Here is a 22,833-nt window from a genome sequence, read left to right on the forward strand (position 1 = left end):
ATAAATATATTTTTATTTAATTTAAGTAAAAGAATTATTTAAAAAATATATTTTTAAGTTATATCTATAATTTTAAATAAAATAATAATAATAACAACAATTTTATTTACTTTTATAAAAACCATTTCTTAAAAATTAAAACAAATCACTTTATTTGTTTTACATATTTTTTTCTGTGGACCCGAATCCTTTTTCTCCACGTTCTGTGCTGCACATGTTGTTGTTGTTGTTGACTTCTTGAAGCTCTGTAGAAGATCCTTTCACATATTATTTGAGCTATCCTGTCGCCAGTTCTAACGTGAAAATCCTCATCCGAGTGATTGAACAGTAGGACCTTAATTTCACCTCGATAGTCCTCATCGATAACGCCAGCTAATAAAAAAATGTTTCATTATTACAATATAATTTTGTAAAAAATAAAACTTACCGCCTTCATCAATAAAGTGGTTTACAGCTAAACCAGACCTTGGAGCAATCCTGCCATAGCAGTTTTTCGGTAGCTCAAATTTAAGTCCAGTTGATATTAGAGCTTTTCCTCTAACTGGTATTATTGTGTCATGATTACTTTTTAAATCATATCCAGCAGCCAGTCTACTACCCTTTTCGGGTGTATATGCGTGAGGTGTGATTTTTGTATATTTTAAAATTGGACTTACTTCTTGATCGGCTTAAATGTATAAAAATTTTTTATTGAAAATGGATAAAATTAATTTATTGATTATAGCCCCAAGGTCAGTACCTTGGGGCTATAATCAATAAATTATCGGTATATATATAATTAATAATTCTTTTATCATCGTATGGAGTAAGAGCAACTTTTCTCTGGTTTATTGTGCAGACCTCATGTTTTTTACTTCGAATTAAATGTTCTTGTGTATAAAATGTGTCTTTATGAAATAAACAGTTATAATAGTCGTCAAATGTTATTGTTTTCATTGAAGTATTAGTAATACCTTTAGCCTTTTTAACAACTTTATCTGAATCAAACAGTTTTAATGCATACATTTTTGATTTAAGACCTACAAATTCACTCATAATTTTACCATTATTCTCATCTTTCATTAATCCTAATACTTTCTTATTAACTAAAGGAATATTATAAATGTTGTCTACAGGATAATCAGAACTGTCAAATCTGTCTATATCATGTCTAATAAATTCATAGATATCTTCCACGTGAAAATGATAAATTAAAGAATCAGTGTCAGTATATAATAATTTGGTGTCTGTATTAAATTTAGGTTTAATATAATTAAAATAAAAATCATATAAAAAAAGTTTAGAAATTTCTAAAATACTAAAACCTGCATATATAAGTTTATTAAATTTAATATTTAACCTTGACATTTTAATTATAACCATGTCATCATCAAAAATGGTTAAACTATGGAAATTAGGTTTTGAAATGTATTTTTTTGCTCCATATCGACCGAGCCAAGTAGTTACTACTTTAACATCTTTGTATTTCCTCACGTTTTCCATTGTTTCTCCAAAAACTGCATTATTCATTAACTTAAAAAAGTTTTTTCAAATTCATTTTGGCTTTGTTTTCTCAAATTTGTATTTAAATCAATGTAAGTTTTTAGCCAAGGTGATTGTTTAAATTTTATAAACTTTAGTAAGTTGTAAACCAAGAGATAAAGCTTGTTTTAAAGTTCTGTAATGAATAACATAGTTTTTCTTATTAAAAAGTGTTGTCAATAATTTAGATTGTTTTGATGACAGGTGGTATTAAACGTTCTGGACATAGAGGTAAATCCTTGTGTAGATCGTGGAGTTCCTTAGGATATTCCAAATCTACTTCAAGTATATACCCTACATCCGAATCGTCTGGTGTATTAATAATATTTTCCGAATAGTAGACATTTATGTCAACCCACTTAAAATCACCAGTAGGAAGCGATTCACTCATTGCTGTTCCATATAAATTGTTAATGTCAAAGTACATTAAATATGATGATGGCAGATCGGGGTTAAACTCATTCTCCATATATTTATTGTTAGCTTTACCATAACGATTACTACACTGAGATACTCCACCTCTAATTCCGCTTTCAATCATCATTATTTGATCAATATAGGTAATTAATTCTATGTAATTTTATCTAATGTAACTTTTGAAATTAAAAGGCAAGAATCGTAGGCCAATTTAGGGGCAGTAAAATATTTTAGACATTCTAAACCATATGTTTTATAACAAACTTTTCGGAAATTTTCACAAACATCTGCCAAAAGTAAAATATCAGTCTTTAAGTATAACTCTAAATATTCTTGTAAATTTTAAATTTGAAATGATTCCCAAATTTTAACAGCAAAGTTATAATCAGTCTGTGTTACATTAGATTTTTTAAGTTTGGAATAAAAACCATCAATCGATGGTAAGCTATTTTCCTTTAGTATTTCCCAACAATCAAGATAATCATATGGAAATATAGATACCTTTTCTTGATACAAGATTAAATTCAGTCTCATTTTTGCAAAAACTTTTGGTAATATATTTTTCAGAAGAATTTAGGTAGGAACTTAATCGATCTAAGCTGCTAGACATAAATCGAAAAGAATCCAAAAAACTAAATTGAATACTTGTATTTTCTATATATTTTAAAAAAGATATAAAATTTCCTTGTTAACAGGTAATAAGGTAACCGAGCCTGGTATTTCAGTTGTCAATTTCCGTATAATAAAGTTACTATCATAGCCAGAAAGGTTGTGAAATATTACAGGTATAATATGATCATCTTTATAATTGAGATTACATAAAAAGTGAGCACTACCCCTATATTTACCCGTAAAATAACAATGATCTTTAACTTTTATATCATCTTCACTAAAAGGCTTTTGACAAATATGACACCTAGTAGATGTGTTAAATGATTCTTGCTCTGATGTCGACAAGGGTAACATTGAAACAATATTATAAAATATAGGATTTAATTGATGTGCTATTTTAAACAAAACCAACTTATACAGTCTTGCCCCGTATGTAGCTCAAATTTTGATTGAGAATTATCATAGCTACATAATAAATAATAAGCAATACTGCATGGAATATGTTTTTGATATTTATTTACATTAACATTTAAATCCTCATATTTTTCTAATATACTCTCAATATCGGCATAAATCACAAATGGAACTTTTTCTTTATTTTTAAAATGTGAAAATGATATTCTTTTCCTTTTCAGATGGAAGTGATATGTTAGTAATATCACCAATTTGCTTATTTAATAATCTTGACAAATTTTTAATTAATACAAAATGATATGTTCTATGAAATTGTAAGATATGCTGACCTAAACCATCATTATCATCGTCATCTATATTAAAATTATCCTCTTGATTTATAGAAAGTATTAATAAATTGACCTTAACTAAAAAGTCATATTGACTCAGACATACAGGTACAACTTTTTTTTTCCAAAGTAAATACATTCACTCCGATATTATTCATTTTCTCAGATTTACTTATAGGGTGAACTGCCCAGTTAGCCGGCCACCCCTAGTTCTCGGCCACTTTTTCACAAAATAGTTAATAAATAGAGCATTCTACAATTTATTTATATGAACATATCGCCCCTGACTAATGTAGTTCTTCGCGCACCATATTCACGCACCAACATCCTTATAGGCCAAAGCAGGCTTAAGAAAAATTCAGTCAAAACATGTACCTCCAGGAGTGCGTTGCATTTGCCGTTTTCTTACGTTTAGTGTAGTGTGCAGCTCGAAAGTAAATAGAATATAATTTCTGAAAACATCGAGTTTTAAGGTAAGTTTTGTGACTTTTTAGTTACTAAGGGGTTAATCTTTAATAATTAGATTAAAATATACAAGAAAACTTAATATTTAAAAAGAAAAATACGTGGCCGGAAAACCGGTCAAAAAAACCTTTTCTGCCATTTCTCGGCCAGGGTGGCCGAGAAGCGGTCTAATAAATATATTTTTCTTTATCTTTTTTTAACTTACTGATAGTTAGGGACTAGAGTGGGTTTCTCTTTTTAATAATATTCAGTTGGTTAGTAGATCAAGCCAGATCTCGGCCGGGTTTTTACGAAAATCAAGGGAGATATAAATATTTTGAAAGGGGGCCGAGAACTGGTGAATCCGCCTATTTTTCGGCCATTTTTATATTTTGCCATTAAAATGCATGCAAAAAATTAGTTTCTTGCAATGAACATATTGTTTTTTTACTTTATTAATTTTAAAAAAATTAAGATCTTAAATATTAAAAAAAAAAAACAGATGTACCTACTTGTAGGTCTGGCAAACGGATCTGAAACACCGGACGCAATGTTTGTTTTTATTTTTTTTAATTTTATCTTCAAATTATTATTTTAAAATTTAATTTAAATACATTTATAATATAATTATATACGCATTTAAATTAAATTTCACAAACAATATTAAAAAAAAAAAAAAAAATTAAAAAATAAAAACAAACATTTCTTTTGGTGTTTCAGATCCGTTTGCTAGCCTATACCTATTTACATTCTGTGTTTTTTATTTTTATTTAGATGGCTACCAAGAAAGGCGTAAAGTTAAACGTTTCAAAACCCCGTAAGATGTTCACCTACAATGAAGAAAATCTCAATGTAGCCCTTAAACATGTGAGGGAAGGAACCTTGAGCGTTAGAGCAGCTTCAAAAGAATTTGGCGTTCCCAGGAGCACTATCCAAGATAGAGTGGCTGGAAGAAAACCAGATGAATTGAAAAAAAAACTGGGCCAGAACCAATTATGACAATTGAAGGTGAGAAACGCATAAAAGAGTGGGCTATAGCGCTTGCTAAGTCCGGATTTCCAATAAAAAAACATGAGTTGATGGAGACCGTTACTAAAGTTGCCATTAGTAATGGAAAAATCGATTCTTTTAAAAATAATAGGGTTGGAGAGAAATGGTACTTGCGATTTCTCTCGAGACATCCAGAACTAAAATTGCGTGAGTCTGAAAGCATTAATAAAGCACGGGCAGTAGTCACCGAAGAGTATATTAGGTCATGGTTTAGGGAATTGAGTAATTTTTTGGAAGAGAATAATCTTCAAGAGGTTATGGAGGATCCTACCCGTATTTTCAACGGAGATGAATCAGGATTTTCATTAGATCCTAAAACAGGAAAAGTTCTTGCTCCTCGGGGTCTTAAGAACGTATATTCAGTTAAAAAAGGCAATGAAAAGGAAACACTGACAGTTCTTATTACATTTAATGCACATGGAGATATTTGCCCCCCACTAGTTGTATTTCCGTATGTAAGGCCCCCGAAATCAGTTATTATGAATATGCCTGATAATTGGGTTCTTGGTAAATCCGACAGTGGGTGGATGAAGAGCGACGTATTCTATGAATATGTTTGCAATGATTTCAATAAATGGCTTGAGAATGGCAATATTAAAAAGCCAATCATATTATTTATAGACGGACATCGCTCACATTTAAATATATTTTTAAGCGAATTCTGTGAAAAAAATGGAATTATTCTTTACTCACTACCACCCAACACCACCCATGTACTCCAGCCCGCAGATGTAAGCGTGTTTAGGCCATTGAAACACCAATGGAAAAAAACCGTCAGGGAATGGCAAAGTACACAGGATGATGTAACCAGTTCAATTACAAAAGTGAATTTTTGTAAAATATTTCAGCAAAGTTTAGATAAGGTAGATATGGTGCCTTGCATTAAAAATGGATTTCGTAAATGTGGACTCTTTCCATTAAATCCGGACAATGTGGATTACACAAAGTGTGTCCAAAATGTTTTAGAAAAAAACAAACGCCCAGTCCAAAAAGAATATGACATTAAACAAGAAGAAATTGATAATGCCAAAAAAGTGATAAATCTTATCGAAACAAACTTAGCTGCCAAAGGTGTTGACGCAAAAATCATTTACCAAACCATAGATGAAATAAAGGTAAAGACTGAGCATGAAACGATAAATATTATAAGTGACATAACTGTTAATGACATGGAAATAACAATACATAAAGATAATTCATTGTCAGAGTCACTACCTATTGGTAGTATTGTCCCAATGGATTCTTTGAGTATAATTCCCTTTGAGGATTTAAATTTAACATTGACAGATTTGCCGTTGGATATATCTGTCACTGACATATTTGGAGCCAAAGAACCAGAGCATAGACACAACTATAATGATTCTATAAATATTTATCAAGACAATTACAAACAGAAAGGACCAAATGACAATGATAACAAAGATGAAGCAATTGAAAAAAAACCCGAACATGATAATAAAAAAGATACACAAGGAAATTATACATCTGCTATCACCAAAGAAACTCATGAATTTACCAGTCCAATTGAAGAATTCGGTAAAAAAATTAAAAATGATGACAAAAAATGTGAAGAAGATGATCAGAATCCACCAGAAAATGAAACCCTTGCTACCATTGAAGAAAGTCACGACTCTACTAATCCAATTGAAGAGACTAAAAGTTTAGATGACAATAAAAGTGAACCAGAAAACCAAAGAAATCTTGCAGACAATGATGCCTTAACTATCATTGAAGAAGGCCATACCATCAATCAAACTGAAGAGTTCAAGCAACCATTATTATTTAAAGAATCTAAAAATAATATTCCTGAAGAACTTGGATATGACATAAATAGTAGTAAAGAAAATATTAACAACCAAACAGCATGTGAAGTTAAAGGAGCAGATGCAATAACAAGAGAAGAAAGACCATTAAAAAGTATCGAAAATGAACTAGATAAAATCCAGATTGGCGAAAAAACCCCCCAAAAATCTATGAACGACGTTGAAGTTTTAAGTCCATTTTCTCAACATCTGAAGTTTCCCGAACCTATTAAAAAAAATAACGAAAGTAAAAAACGAGATAAACTGCCAAGTGCAATTTCCTCCAAAGCTTGGAGGGAACATATTCAAAAACAAGAAAAAGAAAAACAGAATAAACTGGATGTCCAGAAGAAGAAAAAAGAAGAAAGACAGGAGAAAAAGACACTGATAGCTAAAAATATGAGTGTCTCGAAAAATAACAAAAAAAGTAAAAAAATTAAACTTATGTGTTCTCTTTGCGAGGACGAACTTATAAGTGATACAGAAGATGACAATTTGAAAAATGTAGGCTGTGATATCTGTCCTAAGTGGTACCATTTAGCGTGCACTGAATTGTCCCATTTATCATATTCAGAAGCTGCAAGCAAAGATTTTATATGTATTTCTTGCCAGTAAAATACCTACCTACCTATGTATATGTTCCTTGCCGTTACTTACCTAGTTATTATAGTAGGTACTTATAATTTAGGTATCAATAGTTTTAAGAAAAGTTTTAAAAGAAGCAATGTTTTTTTTATTTTTGTTAGAGTTTTGTTTCTTTTTTTGTTTGTCTATAGAGTTTAAAAGAACTTAAGTTTTTGTTCAAAGTATCTGTCTGTTATTTGTTTGTGTATGTACCTAATATTAGGAACCTACATTATAGTAGGTAAGGTATTAGTTTTACTATTTACTATTAGTTATAAGCAATTTTTTATATTTTTGTTAACTATAGAGATTTGAAGTTCCTACAAAACTAGGTAGGTACCTACTAAGTATGTTTGTACTAAGTTGGTATTAAATATATACCCTGTTATTTGCTTCTTTAGTTGCGTTTTTTTATTTTTCAATACAAGAATAAAAACATATTACATTTTTACTTGTACGACTTATAATAAAATTAAAACAATCTTTTTTAATTGCTTCTGGACTTTATTTATTTAGATCGGTCGAAAGTCAGTATTTTTCGGCCACCCCGGCCGAGAACCGGCATTTTGAGGCCGAGAAAAATTCCACCTGGCCGAGATCTGGCAGAATGCACATTTTTTAAATTTTAATTTATTTATAAAAACTGGGAATATTTTATCCTTTTTAGACCAAAGGAAACAATTAAGAACACTATAAGGTTTCACATAAAAAAACAAAAAAAACAAATTTTGTCCTTTTTCTAAATTTATTTCTCAGTCAAAGTCAAAAATTCAGTTAGGTGGCCGAGAACTGGGCAGTTCACCCTATCTTTTATTCTAATTGGAAAACTAATATTGTGATATTTTAAAATTTCACTAAAATGAGGATATGAAGATGTTCTACATGGATTTTGATTTGTATTACAGGGATTAAGAGTGGCCACAATACACCAGAGAAAACAGTATTTATCATTATTTTTAATATTAAGAACCCCCTTAGTATTTTGAATAAATTTCGGCACCGTAATGTAAGTAGAATAGCCAATATTTATAGGGGTATAATTATTAAAATTAATTTTTAATTGTAAAATTTCATACAGTGCCCAACCGGAATCTCTCTCTTGAAACTCCTCTAACTTTGTTAAAATATTAGTTTTTATGTAATCATTATAAAATTTTCTCAAATCGGTGTTACGATCAACTATTTGATTTTTGGTGGTAAAATGTTTTAATTCAATTTCACCAGTTTGAGGTTTAATAAAATTACATAAAAATATAACATTTATTTTTAACAAAGATTTTTTGAGTTCCTTTCGTACTTGACATAAAAATGATCTAAGAGCTTTTTTGAAAAATATCAGCGGGTCCTTAATATTACAGTTAACAATTGCTCCAGTTCTTATATGATTATTAAAACATGATTCTAATTCAGTCCAAACTAATTGTTTCCCCTTTTTATTATTATTCTTTTTGTATTTAAATTGTTCTTGATAATTTTTAAAAATACTTAAATTTGATTCTAATTTAATCATAGATTTTCTATCTATTTTTTCCTGACTTCTTAAAAAATTTTTTAAAATTAAAATATTTTTATTTAAAAATTTTATCCACTTGCAATAATCATTTTTATTTTTTATAGGCTTACCAAGTTCGCCAATTTTTAGCAACATTTTTTCACTCAACTCGCTAACTTCTTTTGTAGTAGACATAGTGGTCATTGTTGGGTATCGTGGCCATATGCATTAGCAGTCCAGGTATATTTATTAAGTTTGTGGTTACCGGTGATACTTTTTAATGGTTTCGAAAACTGTCTAACGACTCACTTTCTATTTACAGGCAACTATAATTTCGCGACCTAACGAATACTATACTCTTTGAGTTTAGAGGAAACCTTTCCAGAACATGGACATGCTTAATTTTTGAACTATGGTTTTTATATTTCATTATTTATAAGTGAAGAAGGTAAGGGCTTTTTATTTTTATAAGTTTATGACAGATCATATGTCAAACGTCACCGTCGTCAACGTCATTACCTTTATCTTTTCTTAAACACTGAGCCTGAATCCACATTGATACGTAATTACCGATCCGTTGGGACCACGTGATTGCTATCAGCCAATAAGAAACCCAAAAGGTTTCACGTACCTACGTGAAGGAAAACACGGATAGAAGTTGGTTAATTTGAACTTCATTCCGTATTTTTGGAGCTTGTGGCAATTAGGACATTATTTAAACTCGAGTAAAAATATAACGTCATTTTACGGATACGCTTGTCTCTAGTGGATGGGATAAAAGTCACGGATAGGCTTGACAGCCTCACGTATCCGTAATTACGTACCAATGTGGATTTAGCGTGAAAACATTCAGTTACCAACATCAAAGGGCACAAGTCACAACTACCTACTATAAAAATGGCGGACACAAGGCAGCAGTTAATTTTGATCATGGTGGCCATTTGAATTAGCAGTACAGGTATATTTATTAAGTTTGTGGTTTAACGTGTCTGTAAGTCAAATAAAATGTTAGTGTTATTGTTAGGACTCAATGAATTGTTGAATGTTTACTATCTTCTTTTGAGTGTCGTCTCGATTCTCCCTCCGCTTTGTCTGATGCAACACATATTGCAGTCAGGGTGAGAACATTTTAGTCTGTAAACAGCTGATCTGTGTGTGACAAGAATTTTGTTTTTGGTGTTAACTAAAGACTTGTTGCTCGTTCCTGCCCTCTTTATTTTATGATAATTTTTTATATAATACTCGATGTCACATTAATTGCGTCTTTAGCCAACGTCGATAATTTTTAACCGAAAACTTGACATTAATTATCTAAAAATAAGCTTCAAATCAGCGTTTTAATAAAAAATTTGCAGCTCGCAGCAGAAATGAGATAATGGAATGAATCAAAAATCGAAATGTTTAGAATACATCAAAGATTACAAGGAACACTATGTAAACAGAATTATCCACCTTAATTTTCCTACAGGGTCTTTTGAAATTACGAGAAAAACCTACAGTTTGTTTTACTCCTGTATAATATAGCCTAATCAAATCTTTTGTTGCTCTTTTTTGACAAAAAAAATATGTTAAATAATTTTTTTCTTTACGTCAGCTAATCTTTTTCCTTTTATACTTTTGTTTTAATAACTTATTCATTTATAACTGTATACTGAAATATTTTTCTTTCTCTACGCCCGCTATCCTTTTTCACATTATTTTTGTGATTCAAATAATTTTTCTTCTATTTTATCGAATGAGCAGGGTAAACAAAATTAATTTTCGCTTTACGTCGGTAAATAATCCTCCTTATCTTTTATTATTTTTTAAATAAATTTAAATGGTTTTTTAATTTTTATTGCGTTTTCCGCGCAATCTATACAAAACTCATTATCTCTGTACGTCAGCCAAATATGAATAATTAATTTAAATGTATTTTTTGTTATACAGTAAGTAAACAGCGTTTTTATAAATTAATTTTTTTTCTTTATGAGCCAGATTAGAATTTTTTAAATAAATAGAGCTTCATATGATAATAACTGGTAATAATAAGTTATTAATATTTTTATTGTCGTTTTTAGCACTATATCTAACAAATATATAAAAAATAAATTATATACATTTATACACTTATTCTATTTCTAAAGGAAACTTAAAAATTATTATTTTACATATTTATAACATTTATCACTTTTAAAAAATACCTGCAATTATTATCTATATTTAGATACATTTTTGTTCTAGTTCTACATTTATTTCTTAAGGCCCTTTGGCATAATCACAAATTTGTAAAATTATATATTTACAAATTGATAATGATGTCAAATGGCTTTTTTGGCAACAGAGTTTAAATCTATATAATTAATAAAAAAATCAATAAAAAATTTAAATGTACCCTAATAAATAAAATATCCTATAAATTGAAAACTATTTTTAATATTAGCTTTTGCGACTGAAAACTGTAAGAAAACATGTTTAATAATTGTAACCAATTTGGATGAATGCCAAACTTCAATATCGTAAAAAAATTAATAGAAGTAAAATATTGCCAATGAAATTTTTTTAACAAAAATTTCAAATTTTACGTCAATAACTGGAAAAGTCTTCACTTCTATACAAACTAAACTAATACTATCCTAAAACTAGAAATACTTATAAGGTTTTATTTAGTGCAAAAGTACGCAGCCTCACACTTCATTAAAGAAAAAACATTATTTTTAGTACATTCATCAATATAATGATTAATGTGACTATTGAAAACACAATAATAAATTACAAATGCGCCACCCATCGTTTTATCATTTTCTTCAATGAAAAATGACCGACCAGTTGTTTTCGGCAACGCAGAGAACTTTGACCAATCGACGATAATGTCAATGTAATTAATCGCTGTTCTAATTTTAAGTACCAATAAATTAAGTAAAATAATGATTTTCTTAAACCCGATGGTTGTTGTTGATCTTCTTGACATCTCCGTTTGCTGATGCGATGGACATTCTTGTAGCCTGGTTGCCATCAAGCGTATCTGGCAGAGGCTGAACACCAGTTTCCGGAAGAAACAGTACTGAGGCGCCACCTACCACCCCGATTATTGTTATCACCAACAATGGAACCGATCTGTCAATAAATGCCTGTAAAAAAAAGCCTATGTACAAACAGCCTTCACAAATGCAGGAAAATATTGTTACCAATTCAAAGAGATACGGCACCAACATCAAAGCAACACCGGCAGGAACATTTGCAGCTCCCACCCCAATGTTCCTTATGATCGTCGGGTAGAGTTCGGCTGTGTAAACAGGCATGATCACATTTGAAGAACTAACGCAGAACTTGCTGGTCATCATAAATGTGGTAATTAGCCATTGTAAGTCATCGGAGATCCATGAAACTGGAATCGCTAGGCCGGCGAATATTCCCGAAAGGATCATAGTGAGTGCCAAAGGCCACCTTCTACCTCCTTTGATCAGGATTAGTATGCTTAAGGCCACCGCTGGGACTTCCACTAGACCTGTAAGGCACTAAAATGAAGCAATTAATAATTGCGATATTAAATCAACTTAAGGAATTCTTACAGAGTTAACATACAGGTCCCCACCAAGGTTTCCAAGGTTTAGCACCAGGCCGTAGTAAACCAAATACACTCCGAACCATATCAAGAAAAGGATCAAAGTCTTCTTTCTCATGGCGGCGTTTTTGAAAAGGTCCAGCACGCCCACGTTATGGTTTTCCGTTTGGTCCATTTTCTGGACGGGGACCAGTGATTTCTCTAGGTTCGCTGGCAGAGGTTTGTTGTTGAATTTTGCTGCTCGTTCCAGGATTTGGATTACTTCTTTCGTTTTGCCTAAGGCTAGGAGCCAACGAGGAGATTCTGGAATGAACCACCTAAAAGAGATTGCTAAGGTGAATAATCTTATATTGGTTTATGAGAAATGTTAGCCATAACAAAGCTTATTTGTTAACTAAACTCAATTGCTCTAGTTTTTCTTGTAGTGACAATAATCATGTCTATTCTTATCAGACTTAGCAATATTGTAAACCAAATCATCTTCTCAAATGGTAACTTGGCTTTTAGGCATAAAAGCAATGAATCTCCATAGTGAGGAGAATTGCGATCTGAATCTTTCAAAGCTTATTATGATGAATAATATCCAGGAAAAGATCGAAGAACTTAGAAGAGAGTCGATGCACCCGGCTTTAAAGACTATAAAGATTAAACTGTACGAATATTGCCAAAAAGTGAGTTCGATCTCTTGAGGTAAGAGTAAGTAAGTCTCGTTTTTAAAAAAACAAACAATGAAAATATGTCACATCTTAAATGGTCGAGAGTGAATACTCGAAATGTGAAGATTTGAGTGTGGGATAAAGATGGAATCACCCCCTGGGCCCTGGGTATAATAATTCCTAGTTCAGATTGATCCTAGACAGTGATCAGAGATTCAGATGGTAGATTAAGTAGAGTAGGATTGAAGCAAGTAGAATTATAAACAGCAAGTCAAACGTTTAAAAAAACCGTTTTAAAAAAAGTTTGGTCAAAACTCTCTAACGTCGATTGAGATCAGGTTACGCGTGTTTCGCCCCTGAAGATCTGATGCCTATCAGACCTGATCAATACCTATAATTTATATTCTTAAAAAGACGTGTACACTATGAATGGATTACGGATACTTATGGAAACATTTGTCAGAATATTATCCATCTTGGACATAACACCACTAACCTATACTTGGATCACTTACTGAAGTACGGTCTATAGCAGTAGGTAAACAGATAGGAGGTCTCCGTTAGTGTGAAAGAGCAGCCATCTTCTCCTCTAAAAGCCATGCATTAAGGTATCTATACTACTCATACTTATAATCGATATAAATTTAACTGAACCCTCATCCAAGCAATCAATAATAGATCTCAACATTACTTTTGAACCACGTCACGAAATATATCTTACCATAAGAACAAAAATGCAGTTCCAGGCAAAGATACAGCAATTTGCAGGTGCCTCCAATCTTGCAGTACATAGGCCATTCCAGCAATGGTACAATAACCCAGTGCAACTGGAAACAGATACGAAATCCCACTTATCGTTCTCCAATGTCCTCCGACAAGTTCTATCGTTAACACAAACCCGCTGAAGACAACTGACACTGAGAAAAAACCCAGGATGCAACGTAGTGCTACGTAAAGCTCAAACCATGGTGCAAATGCTATTGTGGTGCCTGGAAGATATGAGAATTGTAGATAATTTGTGGATGATAAAGGAGGTTTCATTTGTACCTATGGTGCACTGAATAAATATGGAGGCAAGTAAAGTTCTCTTTCTGCCATATTTATCGGAAATGATTCCGCTGACTAAACCTCCAAGGGCAACCCCAGCAAGAAACATCATCTCTGCCAGGTTTATTAGAGATTTTCTATCACAGACTAAATCGAACTCGGAGGTTATAGTCACACCTAAAAGGAAAATTAATTAAATACTTTATTATGTAATAGATTTTCAGTAATTACCTTCCCCCAAAAACCTCCAGTTTTCACATTTTACTAAAGTAATATTACTGTCTACGCTACAGCTACTGTTACCTACAGATTCTATTGACACTTGACACGAGTCTATTGTTTGGCAGCTGCCAGGCGGCTGTACACAACTACAAAAAATTTACCATTTAGTCTAAACATTCCAAAAAGATATGAATAATAACATAAGTACATAGTAATACATGAGTCGTTATTTGTAGTTTGCTTGTTGATAAATAGATCAATTTAACAAAAGTCTTACTACGGTCCTGTCGTTCGGCTTTTATTCAAAGTTATCACCTATGGCCTTAAGCAGACGCATAAAGCGATTGGTTGGTTACGACGTATGAGCGACAGGGCCGTACTTTGTTATTTCGAGCAAACTAAGAAAATGTGCCTTAAAAAAAAGGTTTAAATACTGTCAAACTAAAACATGACTCAACTTCGAAGTCTCAAGCTCTAACCAAACTTACATGAATTTCATTTCTCGTGCGTGAAAAATGGGCACAAAAATATGCCAGGTACAAGGTATGTTCACTAAAGCTAATATAAAAGTAAGTAAGAACTGCCATTTGCCGTATTTGCCTATGGTATTCGATATAATGTCATCCTCCTCTTCCTCTTCCGATGTGGAGTTTTGGCTACGCTCTGGCATTTCTAAAAAAGAAACGTAAATTAGAATAACAAATTATGGAAAATGTACTTTATATGGCTGTTTTATATCCAGAAATCCTGTGGATAACGATTTTCGATGGGCCAGAAGACCAAAAGAACTACCTATAGTGAGCATTCTTTCTACAGACTTTCAGGGTCTTTTTGTAGACTTTCAACAGAGCAGCCAACTATTACGACATCTTCATAGCAGTTAATTGAAATAATAATTGGGTTATTAATGGAGGATTCTCCTTGGACAATTTGAGCTCCTGTTGAAGAAATCGTGCGTCTTGAGGTGCCAGTAACTACCAGATTACAGATACATCCTAATATTAGGAAGTGAAAAGATCTTCAAGCCGGTGAGAACGAGAATGAGTTACATATTGGCTAATGTGAGACGGAATGTTTGCAACAGACAGGTTAACAAGTATTGTATTAACTAATGAATCCCAAGATCACTTTTAAGTACAAGATCATTTAAGGAATGTCAAAGGCAACCAACCTCTGCATTGACCTTAGAACATTGAAAGGCCTTTCAATGTTCTAAGGCATTGACTGAGCTGGGCCCTAGGCACACCACAGCGGTTATCGTGAAAATCAAAATGTTGAAATAGGCTGGTCGGTTTATATGACCTGATGACAAATTTAAATGCGAGAAATTTCAAAAAAACCGAAAATATTCCAGCTCCATGACTAGGCTGGGTTCTAGAGATGTTTACTGAAGTATATTCCTTGCACAGACTAATTTTCTATACAGTTGTTGGCAGTTAGTAATACATCTAATGAGCAATTTCAAGGACGAGAAAGTCTATGGAACTTTAAGGAGAGTGAAGGAAATCAGCAGCAACATCTATGAGAACGTCTTGGACGTCCAGACAGCACGAGGTCACCCTATGCTGGGCTCTAGAGATATTACAGCTGTAATTTTGGAATACTGTATTGTTAATAGTAAACACAAATAGATTCTTCCTCTAAATATTAATTTATTGTATACTGACCTAAAAACTCATTAATGTTTTACGCGCATACTCTACTTGTGAATAATTAGTATCTATGACGCATTAATTAAATGTAAAAAACTCTACATTTGATGCGTAAAAACTTAACAAACGAGGAAATTCAACTGAGCTCCGCCAATTAAAAACTCAATTTGATTTGGTGCCATTTTAAAATAAACAGGAAGTGTTCCCTAACGAAAGTGCTAAAAACAATTTACATTATTATTATTATCGCGTTAATGCAAAATGATGCATTTTTCTCCGCTTTATTATTTACGCGGTGGCTTACGATCTTCTGAAACATGACTTTTATTATCACATAACAGAATGCATGTTATGATTTATTGGTCTGACCTTTTAACAGTAAATCTTCCAAAAATTGTATATTTGGCGCCTCTAAACTAGTTCGTTTCAATTTAATTTCGGGTTGAAAATTGCATTTTGGTAGATGGCCGAAAAGCGTAAGGTGAATTTATAAACTTGACGTCAGAGACGGCGTGACTATCGATCAAAGTGTTTTTGTTAGACGGCACACAATGATAAGGTTGTCTTTGAAGTTGAATTGTTTACATTGACGTTGTTTACGATTTAAAAAAGGAAAAAGTGTCATTTAATTAATTTATGTGCGGTCAATGACATTAGTGCCAACGTCAAGTTTATAAACCCACGTTGACCGTATTAAAATGTATTTTTTTAAGCAATAATTTAAATCAAATTCTATCCACTTTCCTCTAACTAATTCCCTAATTGTTACTCAACAAAATAATGAAATTGTATAAACTTTCCCAATAGACGTAAATTATTAATTGTATTTATAAATAACCGCAGTTGAAAATTTCAAAACAGTTCTCCCATATAAATGAAAACACGTCTAGCGTAACACATGTAGATAATATTTTATCAAAATATCGGATTTTCAGTATATTTTCGTTAAGAGGCGGTATGTTTTGAAATTTTGTCACAAATGTGTGTGAAAAATGTATTATATCCAGCTAAGTAAATATTACGACATATTATATTTTCATGAAAGTTTTAAATTGGCGCCAGCAATTATCTATATACTTTCGATTATTTATAATTATCTTTGTTAGCTATGATTAAATTTGATTAACCGATGCGCCATTGATAATAAAAAGAATTTTAAATGAATCACGTCGAATTCACGTTTTCTGAAATTGCAGCACAAATATTTGGCAACAGCGTTAATACGAGTTGCGACGAGTCCACCCGATACCTAAGCTACACGCTCTATTATGTTTGCTGAGCATATCTTACGCGCAAGACGATGTTGCCATATATTCTATGAAATAGTGAAAGTTGTGATTTATGCACTTGAAAGAAAAAAATGGTCTTATAAATAAAAAGGAAATCTTGTATAAAATTTTCCATGTAAATAATAATTTCGATTATATTTTTGTTAGGAGGCGGTATATTTTAAAATTTTGTCACAATTGTGTAAAAGATTGTGACAAAATTTTATCATAATCTTTTATGTAACATAATTTTTAATTATCTTTGTTAGCTATTATTTATATTGCACCATTGACGCTTAGAAAAAAAAAACGATATGAAGTGAACCACGTTTTCCGAAATAGCAGCACAAACATGTAGCAACACTGTTAGGGCGAGTAGTAACGAGTTCACCCGATACCTAACCTACACGCTCTATGGGCTTGCCGAGCATAACTTCACGCAAGACAATGTTGCCATATTGACTAAAAAAAGAAAAGGATTGTAATAATCGACGCTGACAAAACGAATCTCATAAATCTTCTGGGTAACCTAGTGCCGTCCTCTCTAATCTATTTATTTGTATAAAGGCTTTTTATTAATTCACAATTTCCTCCATCTAACAGAGGGGGGCCCGCGTAATTAGATTTAAGCCCCTTTAAATTTCTAGTTAAACTGTTCCAGGTTAAGGACCGATTATGTGCTTCGGGTCGTTTAGGATCTTTTGATATATGGCTGGTTTGCTACTTCTTTTTAACGAGACCGAACATTTTTTTATAGGTGATTCGAAAATAATGTAAATCTATATCAATGGGGCATAAGTGTCGTATTATTTTATAAAACGAAAATTACTTGATCATTTGGCGATCCTGTAATTTGTTTTAAATATATTTAATACATTTTCGGTTATTTCTACTTTTTGTGTTTTTTCATCCCAATTAATCAATGCCAAGAGATCATAGCATTTGTATAAGCATTCCTATTAAAATGGTACCAAGTGTGTCAAAAGTCAATTAATATGGTTAATAAAATATGTTAAGTCAATTAATAAGTTAATTGACTTGGTAGTAGTAGTGCAATCAGTGTTTCCAAACATTTGTAAAAAAATGCATCTGAAATTGGATCCCATCTTAAGCCTAAAATACTTTGTATATTATCGGTTTCATAGTATATTATTTGTATATGTAAGACAGTTACTTTCCGGTTTTTTGGCTTCAAAACCGCTTCTATATAAGAGTTCAATAATTTGATCTTATATAAGGGTTAGTTCTTTAAGGCTAGATCCACCCACAGTTAGATCGTCCACGTAAGTTGAAGTCTTTAATATGGGAGATATTAATGGTAAGTCGTTGTAGTGATGTGTCAGTTTTAAAAGCGTTTTAATAGCAAGATATAGGGAACAAACTATGCTGCAAGTTACAACATTGATTTGATAATGCAAAATGGGATTGATAGGCAAGAAACGCCATAAAATGCGCTGATTTTTTAATTTTTGTAAGTTGCAAAGTTTCATCACGAAAAACTAATATGTATTTACTGAATATATGATCTAAGATTTTCAATTCCAACACCAATCCAATTATTAAAGCACTTTAATATGAAATCGCCCGCCAATTCGCATCATTTTTGAAACAGAAATTTGAACCGCCCAAGTAGTTACCTACTTGGGCGGGATCGACACTTGTTTGTCAATACCATCAATAAAGCACTTAAACCTAATAATTATAAAGGCAAACATCAAACTTTTATAACTTTTTTTATGAAATTCCCATTGAAGTTACCAGAATATCAACGAAATAAAAAATGTGAAATTTAATATGAAATTCAAATCCACCATGATAAACAATTTATATAATTTTCAAGGACTTGGCATATTTAAAACACAATTCATTTAAATTAAAGCTTATTAAATTCAAATTTCCCACCAAAACCTGTATACCCGTACGGACGTTTGTTTGCCAATACAGCCCTTTAATCATGATAATTATAATAGCAAATGTCAAACTTTGACGATTTTTTGCCGGTAAAAGATATGATTTTAACTAATTGGTTTTTGCAAATTATGAAACTCAAAGTAACTATAGAAATTCTTAGTAACCAATATTCCCCAAATTGAAGCGCTTTTAGTAGCACTTATTTCTGAAATTCCCAGAACATTACCGAAATCTGTCATCCATTGAATATGAAACTCGATCACTAGAGATGATGTTTAACATGCGTAAATCCACTATAAGCAATAATTTATAATAATCAAAATACCCTCGATTTAATTAATAAAGGTCATTGAATTCAAATCACCCGCCAAAAGTCGCGATAAAAAAAGAGCTTCTTGATAGAAAATTTTGAATTTCTTGCCCAAGCCGGTAAGTCCGTGTCGGCACTTTGTCTTTGTCAATACAAAAAATAAAGCACTTAAACTTATAATTAATTATAATTTTAAAGCAGTCTCAGTCACTTTTTTAGGGAAATCCCAGAATGTGTGCTAAGTTGACTTTGAGATTGACACGTCATACGTCAAATGTCAGAGGATGACGGATCTTTGTAATAACTTAGATATTGGATTTTAATTAAAAAATTAGTAACACTGCAGAAACTCGAGAAAACTTTCAGCTTTTATAATATCTGCACATCCACTAGAATTTACCCTGAAAAAATCACCAAAATCGTTGGTTTGTTGGTATTGACCAATAACCGTTATCGTGAGCTTCCCAATTTTGGCGGGAAACTTAAATTTGTTCTCTATTTCAAAACATTTGAAATTTGACAGTTTCATTTCAAGTTTCACCCTATGAAAATTGACAATTTGAAATTTTTTACATATTTTAGCACACATAAAGACTAATTTTAGAAGACGAGTAAAGCTAAATTTGAAAAGCGGTGTGAAGTTAGCTACCAAAAAGTTAGCTGAAAAAAGCCGATGTCACCCGAACGTCCAGTGGCGTCGGGTACAGCAGTATTAAAGCAAACAAATTTGTTTCTATGGGTTTTTACTTTAAGTTTTGCCTTTAGGATTAAAAGCTTTAAGGAAATTTGTTTAATTTATTTACCAAAATGGCAAACAATCCAAATAGATTCTGTTTATCTTTTACTACACCATTTCACATCTGAAATGGTGTAGTAAAAGATAAAAATATTTCTTGAAAGTCCCTTATAATGCAGTTTTTTTTTATACCGTGGTAATAACATATATACATTTGAAGTTACCACAGGAACCAGAACGTCACAGAAATTGGAATACATATTATATTAGTAATAAAATTGCAACTATACAATATATGACTATGCAAGGGTTTTTTTTCATTTTATTTCTCTAAATTACTAAATTTTTAATTGTTTCACATAGAATTTCGTTGTTTTTTATTGAATCCTAAAATTGTTTCACCCTAAATTGAAGATATGTAATAGCAGAAGATTTTGCCCTAATTTTAATACCAAAAACAATCCCTTCACCCCCTTCAGATATTCGCTAGAGGTGCGAAGAAAAATTGTAATACTTGGACTCTAATAATTAAAAAAATGTTTTTATCGAACCCTAAAATTGTTTCACCCTAAATTAAAGATATGTGATAGCGGAAGATTTTCCCTTAATTTTAATACCAAAAACAACCCCCACACCCCCTTCAGATATTCGCTAGAGGTGCGAAGAAAAATTGTAATACTTGGACTCTAATAATTAAAAAAATGTTTTTATCGAACCCTAAAATTGTTTCACCCTAAATTAAAGATATGTGATAGCGGAAGATTTTCCCTTAATTTTAATACCAAAAACAACCCCCACGCCCCCTTCAGATATTCGCTAGAGGTGCGAAGAAAAATTGTAATACTTGGACTCTAATAATTAAAAAAATGTTTTTATCGAACCCTAAAATTGTTTCACCCTAAATTAAAAATATGTGATAGCGGAAGATTTTCCCTTAATTTTAATACCAAAAACAACCCCCACACCCCCTTCAGATATTCGCTAGAGGTGCGAAGAAAAATTGTAATACTTGGACTCTAATAATTAAAAAAATGTTTTTATCGAACCCTAAAATTGTTTCACCCTTAATTGAAGATATGCGATAGCAGAAGATTTTCCCTTAATTTTAATACTAAAAACAACCCCCCCAACCCCTTCAGATATTCGCTAGAAGTGCGCAGAAAAATTTTAATATTTGGACTTTAATAATAAAAAAAAAGTTTTTATCGAACCCTAAAATTGTTTCACCTTAAATTAAAGATATGTGATAGCGGAAGATTTTCCCTTAATTTTAATACCAAAAACAACCCCTCCTCCCCCTTCAGATATTCGCTAGAAGTGCGCAGAAAAATTGTAATATTTGGACTCTAATAATAAAAAAAATATTTTTATCGAACTCTAAAATTGTTTCACCCTAAATTAAAGATATGTGATAGCAGAAGATTTTCCCTTAATTTTAATACCAAAAACAACCCCCACACCCCCTTCAGATATTCGCTAGAGGTGCGAAGAAAAATTGTTATACTTGGACTCTAATAATTAAAAAAATGTTTTTATCGAACCCTAAATTTTTTTCACCCTAAATTGAAGATATGTGATAGCGGAAGATTTTCCCTTAATTTTAATATTAAAAACAACCCCCCAAACCATAGAATTCTTCTATATTATGATATTTTAAATTTTGGAACGCTGTTTTTATGTACAACAGAAATAGAAGGTTATTGCATCAAATATATTGTCTTTTAATGATATATTATATTTTTAGTCGCAAGGCGATAATATCTCATCTTTTGAAGAGCAGTTACATACTGCAGAAAATATTGCCATCAATGGAGATAACTGCAAAGACATTTTCGAAAATGGCAAAATAATAACACAACTTGATTTAGGTTTTTCAACTCTCTGTCTTTTTCTCATCGCCTTATATAAATATTTAAACATATATGCACATAAATCTAAAATAAATTTTAGATTTACAAGACTAATGGAATTACGCTGTCTGGTGCACCATTACTTATACCACTCAATGCATCAACGCCTATACGACCCGAAGTAGAGCAGACCGTTCAATACCCAAATACGAAAAATTTGATTCAGTTTTCAACAGATACACCCAATGTCCACTACCTCACAGATACTAAAGATTCTCAAGATTTTATAAATTGTAAAGTAAGTGTTATTGACAGCGACGGTCCGTCCGTTTTGTTCACAAAGAAGTCCATGTCACTATCTAAATTAAGTAGTAATGTCATCAAACAATTTAATATTACTCGAGAATCATTTGAAATTCCACATGAACTTGAAAACATGATAAAAAAGAAAAGATCTTCTCTTCAGGTGATGCCTTTAAATTCAAAAAATTTAGAAACCTATCCTGTAAAATTAACTTGTCGAAAATGCATATACTTGGAAGGTTCTTTTGAAATAAATGAAAACGAGAAAAAAATTGTGTTTTTGGAGAATTGTAAACTGAAGCAAAATTATTACAAATTCTTTTTTTTAAGAAAATTTGAGCATTGTATAAACAATGTTTGTACTTTAGTGTTTAAATCGCACAAATATCTAAAAACCTTATAAAACATTTTTTTTTTAAACTTCTTTTTTATTATTAGAGTCCAAATATTACAATTTTTCTGCGCACTTCTAGCGAATATCTGAAGGGGTTGGGGGGGTTGTTTTTGGTATTAAAATTAAGGGAAAATTTTCTGCAATCAAATATCTTTAATTTGTGGTGAAACAATTTTAGGGTTCGATAAAAACATTTTTTTTATTATCAGACTCCAAGTATTACAATTTTTCAGCG

At 31.6% G+C, this 22,833-nt stretch overlaps 1 protein-coding gene, 1 long non-coding RNA gene and 1 pseudogene across 7 annotated transcripts in view; 1 reads left to right on the top strand and 2 right to left on the bottom strand.

Moving 5' to 3' along the window:
* LOC126734587 (deoxyuridine 5'-triphosphate nucleotidohydrolase-like) lies at positions 1–9,181 on the bottom strand (annotated as a pseudogene).
* The window catches only part of LOC126734588 (uncharacterized), a 27,666-nt gene continuing 13,737 nt past the window's right edge, over positions 8,905–22,833 (top strand). The window contains exons 1-2 of one of the 2 annotated variants that reach the window (XR_007660092.1): positions 8,905–8,945; positions 9,028–9,153. This is a non-coding gene — a long non-coding RNA (uncharacterized LOC126734588). Of the gene's footprint in view, positions 8,946–9,009; positions 9,154–22,833 lie in introns of those variants that run through there. The other variant, XR_007660091.1, reaches the window with a different exon arrangement.
* LOC126734585 (organic cation transporter protein-like) overlaps positions 10,992–22,833 on the bottom strand; it is a 36,968-nt gene continuing 25,126 nt past the window's right edge. For 3 of the 5 annotated variants that reach the window (XM_050438276.1, XM_050438279.1, XM_050438278.1), the window contains exons 3-9: positions 14,663–14,846; positions 14,184–14,320; positions 13,953–14,129; positions 13,627–13,894; positions 12,257–12,566; positions 11,873–12,202; positions 10,992–11,815 (exon numbers count right to left, since the gene is read on the bottom strand). In XM_050438276.1, the coding sequence (XP_050294233.1) occupies positions 11,621–11,815; positions 11,873–12,202; positions 12,257–12,566; positions 13,627–13,894; positions 13,953–14,129; positions 14,184–14,320; positions 14,663–14,846 (1,601 nt within the window). In that variant the 3' untranslated portion in view covers positions 10,992–11,620. The remainder of the gene's footprint in view (positions 11,816–11,872; positions 12,203–12,256; positions 12,567–13,626; positions 13,895–13,952; positions 14,130–14,183; positions 14,321–14,662; positions 14,847–22,833) is intronic. The other 2 variants (XM_050438275.1, XM_050438277.1) reach the window with 1 other exon arrangement.

Source organism: Anthonomus grandis, chromosome 3 (assembly GCF_022605725.1).
Source record: "Anthonomus grandis grandis chromosome 3, icAntGran1.3, whole genome shotgun sequence".
Classification (NCBI taxonomy): Eukaryota; Metazoa; Arthropoda; class Insecta; order Coleoptera; family Curculionidae; genus Anthonomus; species Anthonomus grandis.